We start from the raw sequence: 9,987 nt of genomic DNA on the forward strand, positions 1-9,987 counted from the left end.
TCTCTCCCCCCTTCCCCCCTCCCCTCTTCTCTCTCTCCTAGGACTCCTTGACCAGTCTCTTAAAGGGGTAGCGCGCACTTCCAGCAGCAGGGTCTGGCCGCTCCCCCCTCCACTCCACACTCCACGGGCCGAACGCTCAGCTGCAAAGCTCTAGACAACCTCAGGGTGCCTGTCCTTTCCTTTTAATTCTCTCTTCTAGACATCACCGAATGTGAAAAGTCAACTCATTTAACACGTCTCCCATACTCTCTCTCTCCTCTAAATAATAAAAGTCACACAGGCACGCGCTCACGCACACACACACACACACACACACACACAGGAGTATCATTCCATAAAATGCATTTTCTGCTGATTAAAAAAGAAGTCTGTACAATAACAGAACCCCGATCAAATTGCATTTATTAACTAATTAAGCAAAAAGATTAGATGTTAGTAATAGCAATTTTACACAAAGAATTGTTATTCCGTCTCACCCCTTTCGAGGCTCTCTCCAAGCGCACACGGAAACACACACCACACACAGGCGGGCGCACACACACACACACACACACACACTCAGTCGCTCACACACAACAATCAGGCATTGTTCTGAGGAAAGAAAAGCAACTTTGACAGATTGAAATATAGCAGAGGCCCCTTCAAGGAAACCTGTAAACAACTTGTCACTCACTCTGTCGTTCTCACTGTTAGCTCCTGCTTTCCACAAAGTGGTGCGAATGTCCTGGCAACCCAACCAAAGTTTCTTCAGCTCCAAACTCCATAAAACACGATGCGCGATGTGGAGAGGAATAGGTATCCACATGCCAAAATCACACACGAGCGAATCAAAAATCAAAAACCAACCAAAAAATGAAAAATAAAAATGAAAAGATGATATTGCCAAACTGTCCCGCCTGGGATCATTGGGGAGGTCAGGGATAAGAGACACTCCCCTGGCTGTGGGTCTCTTTAATTTCCTCTGCCCAGGCAGTCACAGATAACAAGGTGGACAAACTATGGCTTTATAGATCCTAAGCTGGCTGGCAAGGCACAGCCTCCATAGCAGTTCCAATTATCTAGATAAAAATCTGGCAGGCGAGGAAGGTAATCAGGTAATGTACCTTTGACATGAAATGACAGAGGCACATACACAGAGAGACACTTACACAGACACGCACACAGAGATGGTGGCTGCCCCGTGCATCGCAGCATCTGGTCAGAGAGTAAGCACACACTCACCAACACGAGATAGTGTGCATTCTTCACACACACACACACACACACACACACACTCACACACGCTCTCCACTCCTACTGGGAGGGTTCATTCTGCACAAAAGGCTACATTACAGAGCCCGCCCCAATAAGGGAAAGAGAGGAAAAAAAAAGCCTTCCATTGTTGAGAGGGCAGGTCAGTTGATTAGATTTTCTGTGGAGAATTCCACGAGGAAATTCCCTTCAAAGCCGAAGTGATTAACTGGGGGCTATTCTGGAAATGGAGCAGACAATGGCTCAATAGTCTGCACAGCCAATGTCCAGGCTGGCACTGAACTCACTTAAAAAAAAAATAAAAGCCAGACTCCCTGTTCTTTTCCACACATCCCCCCCAACCCCCTCCACTCCTTCCAACTTCCCCTCCCAATTCCTTTTATTTTGCAGCTGGACAACATTAAGGGCCTTTAAAACCACAAGGGTTGACCCCACAGCAGTTTGATTAGGTCCCACTTTTTTTTTCTGGCGACAGTCAGACAGTAAGTTTACTTTTTTAGACATACACAATGACACACCATACACATATTCTGGGCAGCAAAATCAATTAACTTTCTCATATTAGTAAAATGCATTGTTTACCCAAGCTTATAAATGTTGAGCAAAGTTGATAATAATCTGATGAGGCCTATCATGAGCTATGCTAAAATATATATGTGTGTGTGTTTTTACTACACATTCTACAACATAATGTTACAAAATCAACAGGGAATAAGATTTAAGCATGTCACTATGGAGTTAAAACAGTAAGAAAACACAGAATTATGACCCACCCTGAAAAAGCTGTTAACAAGGGATGTGGCAAAAATGACTTGATGCTGACATGATTTTCATTTTCTGCTCTTGGGGAAGGGGGACGGATATTACTCACTATTTTTTCTCATTGTTAGCTTCAAATTATATTTTACTGCAGCAACAACCTATTTCTACAAAGAAAAATGAGAAAATTGTTGCATTTATTTTAAATATCCATTTTTTAGCCCTAAGGGACCTATAATCTAATGCACTCTAATTGATAATGTATATAAAAATGATACTTTTCTTCTGTTGCTAATGGTGGTCATGGGAATCGGGGTAGGGTAGCCGCAGAGCTATGGACACTTTAAAAATATTTAAATTTTTTGTCTAATTAAGGCACTGTGCTACATCTTGTATGAAAAGAGAAAAATTAAGGAGAAAGAGAAGTTACAGAGAGCCATCGGAGCTGGAGTCAGGAAGAGGAGGAGGCAGAGAAGAGAGGAGCAGGGAGAGCATAAGAAGAGACACAGTGGATGCATAAAGATAGAAACAAAGATAACGGCCATAAGGCAGGATGCTGAGATCCGTATGGTCCCAGCTGCTGTCTTACTATAGCTACTACCTCTGGTTGTTTTCCTGAAACTCTAACCCAGAAGGTCACCAGAGCAGGTAAGAAAGATTGTGACTCTTTGTGGACAAGAATCAAAAGCAAAGATGCTTATCTCAGGATCGTCCTTGTCTTTGGTTCAAATAAACACAAAGAACATATAGAAAACTGTGAAACTGTGTGAAAGTAAGTTCTAGATGTCAGAATGTTCTATAAACATCATTGTTGCCATTCAAAAACAAATTAACTCTTGCACAGTATTCTATACTGAGACTAGAGATGGACTAAGAACTGGACAGAAAATCTGCCCAATATAAAGTAGTTATTATAAAGGAAACTCTATACTGATGCAGAATTTTATTCAATTAGTCTAGCTCGTGGATCTTACACAGAGTAGAACATAGGCAACATTTTGCAAAAATAATTTAACATCATATTTGACTGATTAGTGCCTCATTTGTTACTTGAAGTAAGGCCATTTGTTCACTTGTGGCACCTTAATACAGAATGAACTGGTATTACAGAATTTGTAGCAAAATAAAAGTCCCTAAATAGTGCTGATTTTTAAATGACCAAAAGGCTATCAAGCAAATGTTATTAAAATTAAATTTTTAAAAATTTTGTCACTAAGCTAATACTGTATTTGATAGGTGAATGGAAGAAATATTTGTAAATGTAGACTGAAAAGTTTCCTTTCATTTGAATTCTATAATGTAAAGTGAATTGGGATTTCTGCCAGAGTTTAGAAGGCCATGAATGTCACCTAAAGGAAGGAGATTCCCAAAATGTTTTGGTCAAATCTGACTTATGTTAGGAAGTAATCCAATCACTCCAATGTTTAATATTAAACTGCTGTTACTTATAAGTAACCTTTTCAATTTTATATTAAGTGCTAAAAAGTTGAATATTTTGTGTGTAGCACATAACATATGTTAAATAAATCTACAATTGTTTATCAATTGTCTGAATAGCCAAACATATTCAACTGATTATATATCTAGCATTCTCTACATAAGAGGCAACATCCCAATATGATACATGCTGTACTATCCTAAGTAGGATTATAGAAGTTTCATCATCTATGTGGATTGGGATGCAAGTCAGCATTCACTTAATTTCTATTAAATGCTTACCAACATTGAGAGCAATGAATTTAACGGATCAAGAAAATTTCTGAGATTAATAATTATCATTATTATTATTATATATAAGCAAGTTTCAAATTAACTGTTTAGAAACATTCATATAGTTAAGAAAACCTACAACTAAAATATATAGGCAAATGAACAAAAAAGTAGAAATTAGAACAATAATTGTTCTACTAAATTGTAATTGAACAATACTTCAAATGAAAGTTAATAAAAATATGACTTACAAACACAGACATATAAATATGAAAGCATCTGCTGAGGTGATACCAAAGCACAAAATACAATAGAAACTTCAAAAACAGCTTTACATTTATTAAGTCTCTTTTACAATGCTGAAATATTATGGGAAATGGAATAAAATTGAAAAAGTATGCTTTCAAACTCCTGCTTTTGCAAATGAAGATATAAAAAGGAGAATCATACAGGCTAAGAAAATATAAGCTATTCTAGAGAATACTGATAGAAAATGTGCAAAGAGAGCACCAAAAACTTCTAATATAACAAGTAAGGTATTTCATATTTAACAGTTATTCAGATATCATTTCAAGCAAGGATTCCCAATATTTTTTTTCTTCATCTTAAAAGGATGCACTTCATTCCCTTGTTAAGTCCCTTCTATTTTAATTTCAATGAAATATGTAATCATAAGTACAGATATAGCTTTCACATTTGATTTGCATTCCCACTACATAGTTACAGTTTTCATATTTCTTGGAATTTGGTAGACTATTTTTGAGAAATGAAACCTTTAATATTAAAGCCATACTGAATGTAAGGAGTATCTGCATAAGACAATACAAAACATACACTGACTTAAATTGACACAAGAGGCACTAAGAAAATATCCTTTCCTCACACTATTTACTTTGTTATTAACGTTTCAAAGGGGAAAAAACCTTCTTTCAAAAAAATAAAAAAGAACACAACTGCCTTGAACCTGTGAACATGTGTGAGCCATGTACCAGATGCCCAAGGAGGTCACTGTTAAGCTATCACATGTAGCTTAAAACTTTGACATGGAGTAGACTAGAGTCTCATAATACTGGACTGTGTCATAAAAACATCTAAGAAACTCGAGGATCTAAAAATTCAATTTTCCATAATATGTGTTTTCCAGGGAACTAGCGTAATAGGAGCCTACTAATTCAAGATTTTTCTACATTCATATTGTCAACTGGTTTGTTAGAATATACAGATGAACTGCCCTCATTACGGAGCGCGTTCTTCAAGAACACTCACCTTGGAAACTCTAGTTTCATACTTCTCTCAAAGAGATGATGTCATTTCCAGTAATTGCTTCCACTGGTTGATCTTACTATTTATCTCCTTCTTGAGAATAACTTGAAATAATTTAAAAGATAGTTTCTCCCTTTGAGGCTTACGATATAGAGTCTCATTTAACAGTCAAAACAACTTTGTAAGATTTGTAACGCTATTATCCCAATTACTAATGAGATCTCAAAAGTAATTAAGTGTAGAGAGGGATGATGAAGTTATCCCATCTTCTCCAAAGTTCTCAAAAGGCAATGCGTGTTAACTGTCTCTCAAACACAACATACTGGCAAGCACATACCAACTACACATGAAAGTGATAGTATGGTTCAATGCTAGCTCATTGCTCAAAGTTGGGACAAATGATACTTCTTTACACAACAAAGGAAACAGTGAAGAGCAGTATCTTTATTTATGGTTCTAACAAACACCAGAATCAGTACTACGTTTCTTGTAATTTGGCCTTCTTTTTAAGAACAATTTCCAAGGTTCCCTTCATTATATGTTAACAATTTATGAAATCCCAGGGAAAATACAGGGGCTAATTTTCTGGTTCCTATGTAACTACTTTGCAATGGAATTTCTATCAAAATCATTCTAATCAGGCAAGAGGTGCCAATTAAGAAAACAAGACCAACTGAGTGTAGGTCTGTCTTACACTTTTACTCAGCACACAACCACTGTGTGATGCCGGCTGGTTGTTACTGGATGAAGGTGAAAAGGGCATCAACTAAGCACCCCAGTGGTAAAAATCAGAAGACTTCTACTGAGTGAAGAATTCCTATAGCCCATGAGAATAGAAGCTGTACCTTTCCAGAACCATAATCTTTAAAAAGCTCTCTCATTGTCGCCAAGCTTTTTACACTATACTATTTCAACCCAGGCACTTTACCTATAGGCAACAGCACGGTGCGAAGTGGCACTGCTTTATGGCTAGAGTACTTTTAGTTTCTGTTGGGTAATATCTGCAAAATATCTTAGTACACATCATTCAGAATACTTTTCCCACCATGATCCATTCACATTTTTTCATTCCTTCTTTTTTTGGTTGCACCCAGGGGCACTGGACCACAGAGCTACCTCCCCAGCTCTTTTGTTTGTTTGTTTTTTATTTTTGAGAGAGGATAACACTAAATTGCCTAGGTGGGATTAGAGCTTTTGATCCTGCTGCCTCAGCCTCTCTAAATGCTAGGATTATAGGTGTGCACCACCATACCTGGTTTCCTACTGCCTACTCCCAGTCCTGGGGATTGCATCCGGCCCCCTTTCTACTCCCAGTCCTTTAACTTGTAATCATCCTGCCTCAGCCTCCCAAAGTGCTGGGATTATGGGAGTACACCACCAATCCTGTTTGCTTACTATTTCTTTATGTTAATTAAACAGATCAGAAATGAGAGCTCCAAGTAGGGAAACATCTTAACGCTTATGTTTATTTTAAACTTGATGACTCTCATCCATCTTCTACTTTCTCCTTAAGTGTCTACATAAATGATAACGCTTATAACAAATGAAAATGATACTTGCCAACAATACTCAGTGTACTTTGATGTAGAAGAGCACGTGGAGAAAAATGTAAGGCAATGCTGAAAGGGTGTGGGCTTCTCTTCTAAGAGAATACCTACCTTGGCCTTGCTAATGATGTGGCATTTCCCTACGTCTTTAGTGATTCAGGTGATTTCTAAAATCTCCCTCAAACCTAAAATACTTTCACTGTCTCTTCTAATAATAAATTCATAATTTCTAAAAAAAACTTCTTTGCCTCCTCGGGTAATCCTATGTTTTATTCTGATTTGAAAGTTTTAAGTCAGCTCTTTAAAATGTTACAGTTTATTTCTACCTTTTAAAGTATAGCATAACCCTGAAGCATTCACATATCAATAGGGTACAGCCAGGAAAAAAAATCTTACTAATAAACATTAACTCAGCAAGTTTCAAATAAGTTGAAATGAACAGGAGAACTTAACTAATTAAAAATTGTATTTTCAAATGAACTAATTTTATGACTAGTTAATTCAGAACTGAAAAATTTTGTGTTTTAATTTTCAAGGCACAATTTCCATTTTTTCTCCTAAGTTCTGTTGTATTTATTACATTTCCTAACTTTATGAGATAACTGAAACTAATTTTTTACTATACTAGAATACCTCACATATATAATGCAATGGTGATTGACATGGTAGGAAAAAAAATCACCAGGGATTCTGCCTTTATCCAAAACTTCAAAACTATGAATAAAAAATTAAAAGGCAAGCTAAAAGTTATAATGTCATAAACCCTAAAAGGCAATTTGTGCTCAAGAAAGCCTAGTTTTTAAAATGAATTCTGTGGACACTCTGAAGAACTTCTACCAAATACACAGCTTCTGTTTCTCACATTATTGTTAACAAAATTAATCATTGCTACAATTGAGAAAATAACTTAGACTATGCACAGAATGAAAAAAAGCAAAAGAAAATAGTCATTATTAAATGAATGTATTTGATTTATCCATAAGCCTTTATAGAACCTTTACTTTATGCCTATATTTTGAAATTTTTTAAAACTCTATACTTGCACAAATAAGAAAAAGGATAAATTAATATTGTAAATTGTCTGGAAGAACAGTCTAGATGTCAAATGTATTACTACAAAAAAGTATATGTTAACGCTAAAGAAATTATGGGTCTATATGGGAAATATTTATTTTTAAATCATGTATAAAGTCTAATCATAAACTAAAGACTAAGCATCTGTGAAACATGACAACATTCAAAGAACATCTTAAGAAAATAGTCATGTATATGTCTAAGGTCATGAATGCCTTTGGTAGTATGAGAATCCACCCTCAAATTTATTTTATCTTCTAATCTGGGTCATTATTCTTTCTATTAATGAGGAAATAATAAACTTTTCTTACATCTATAGTATGTGCTGAATTTTGCTAGATGTATTCCAGAAACAAACAAAGAAAGAGTCAATATGCCTACGCTTCTTTTCTTGGCAGATCTCTGTGATAAAGGGTGAAGATGTAAAGCTTTAACATTTTTCAGAGAATTATAACATGGTTCAGGATATGGACAGTTTGGTGTATCTCATAAACAATTATTAAAAATTCTAACTAGAAACCTACTATTTTTATATAGATTAATTTACTGGATTTTTTCAATGAATCTAAAAGAAAGAAAAAGGAAAAAAATTATTTGGCTTCTGATTTCACAGTAAATTAGAAGCAGGAGGAAAATCTGAACTTTTTGATTAAACTCTAGTGCTTTCCAATGTATGACAGTTACATCCAATATCTATCTGCAATATAGGAGAAAACTGTATGTATTATTTTGTGAAATAGTTTTGTAGAGAGTTAAATAAAATATTGATTTCAAACTAAAGTGACCAATTTCTGAACTTTAACAATTTAGAATTAGTTTTTATGGACTTAATATATATTAGTGAACCAATTGAAAAATCTCCAAAAGCACTGAGAATTCAAAACTACTGTGAGTAAAAAAAAAAAAGTAAAAATCAATAGATTTCATATAGATAAGCCTAGTTATTAGATATAATGAAAAAAGGCCCTTTTCATATTGCTAATACAAAAGATAGAAGATCTATTAATAAACTTATTCATATACACGATATATTTAAGAAAGCTTTAAAACAATATAGAAAGACATACCAAGTCCCTGGATAGGTAGCATTACATCATTATAAAATATGAATTCTTTATACAAGAATGTATAAATTTAATGTGTTCAAAATTAAAATATTAGTGTATATTTAAAGTATTAGACCATCTAATGCCAAAGTTTAAATCAAAAACAAGGCTAATCAGAAAAATTCTGAGAAAGAACAATTAGCTTACTAGAAATTAAAGCATAATGTAAAGTCTCAATAATTAAAACAATATCTTGTCCAATCAATTGATAAACCAATGGAATAATAAGGTAAGTAGAGATAAAAAGCCGAACATATTCCATTTGTTAATGATAAAGTTGGCATTCAACTAACATTCCGTAAGTACCCTGTGACCAGTTTAAACAGTATAAAATTGACCAAGTGTTAAAAAAAGAATAAAATCTTAAATTACAAGAACAGAGTGTGAGCAAATTCATATAGGTGTGGAGAAGAAAATGTATCATTAACATTAAGTCAAAATTCAGAAGTAGTAAGTCCAACAATATAAATAGCAAAAACTTCTCAATGTCAAAAAGTATCACGAAAATAAAAAGACATAAACCACTTACTATATGCAAGGAAAGGAATATGTTCCACAATAATAAAAAAGCTCTTTCAAATCAATGTGAAAAAAATTTCAATAGAAAACGTTCAAATAATTTAAATTCTTCAAAGGAAATAGGAAGATTTCTTAAAAAGTGAAGATATTCAGTATCTCCCAAAATGAATATGTAATTTTAAGTATGTGATACATCTATTTTTAATCTATTAGCTTAGCAAAAAATCCAAACTTTGATATCAACTGCAGTAGAGACTACATTATTTATTTTCAGGAGATAGTAAGAACTCTGTATTGCAATACCTTTGTACAGATTCAATGCATTTCCTATCCCCCTGACTGCCTTACACACATTATTTGGTTTGTTCAATGCAATATGAAGCTTTCTACATTAGTTTGTGATTTGGCACAGCCAAACTCTTTTGTTTTGCTTTCCACCAAGAACACAGCATTTTCCAGTTAAAAGCTAGATCATGTGCGTATGTTCTAGAAGGATAAAAGGGACCCAATCAAGCCAATGTTCATGTGACTCATAGTCAATCCAAAACTCTTGTTTAACATATACAGGGAAAATCTTATCCACAGAGAGAGGGCGGATGTTTTTTAATGGAGCAAAAGTTTACAAAGTCTGTGACTTCTGGAAAAGGTACTCTTGTATATTACCCAAATAAATAAATTAAAAAATTATATATCTATATATCTATATATCTATAGATATATAGATATATATAATATATATTATATACAATATTATATAT

At 34.4% G+C, this 9,987-nt stretch overlaps 1 protein-coding gene across 10 annotated transcripts in view; it reads right to left on the reverse strand.

Annotated features, from left to right (window-relative positions):
- Nucleotides 1-9,987, reverse strand: part of Sox5 (SRY-box transcription factor 5) — a 936,135-nt gene that overhangs the window by 381,100 nt on the left and 545,048 nt on the right. Inside the window, exon 1 of one of the 10 annotated variants that reach the window (XM_010615362.2) lies at nt 1,149-1,215. The exons of 8 other annotated variants lie outside the window; for them this stretch is intronic. In XM_010615362.2, coding sequence (XP_010613664.2) covers nt 1,149-1,186 — 38 coding nt within the window. In that variant the 5' untranslated portion in view covers nt 1,187-1,215. Of the gene's footprint in view, nt 1-673; nt 896-1,148; nt 1,216-9,987 lie in introns of those variants that run through there. One more of the 10 variants, XM_010615366.2, reaches the window with a different exon arrangement.

This window comes from Fukomys damarensis, unplaced genomic scaffold, assembly GCF_012274545.1.
Source record: "Fukomys damarensis isolate Sample0158 unplaced genomic scaffold, DMR_v1.0_HiC HiC_scaffold_19, whole genome shotgun sequence".
NCBI lineage: Eukaryota > Metazoa > Chordata > Mammalia > Rodentia > Bathyergidae > Fukomys > Fukomys damarensis.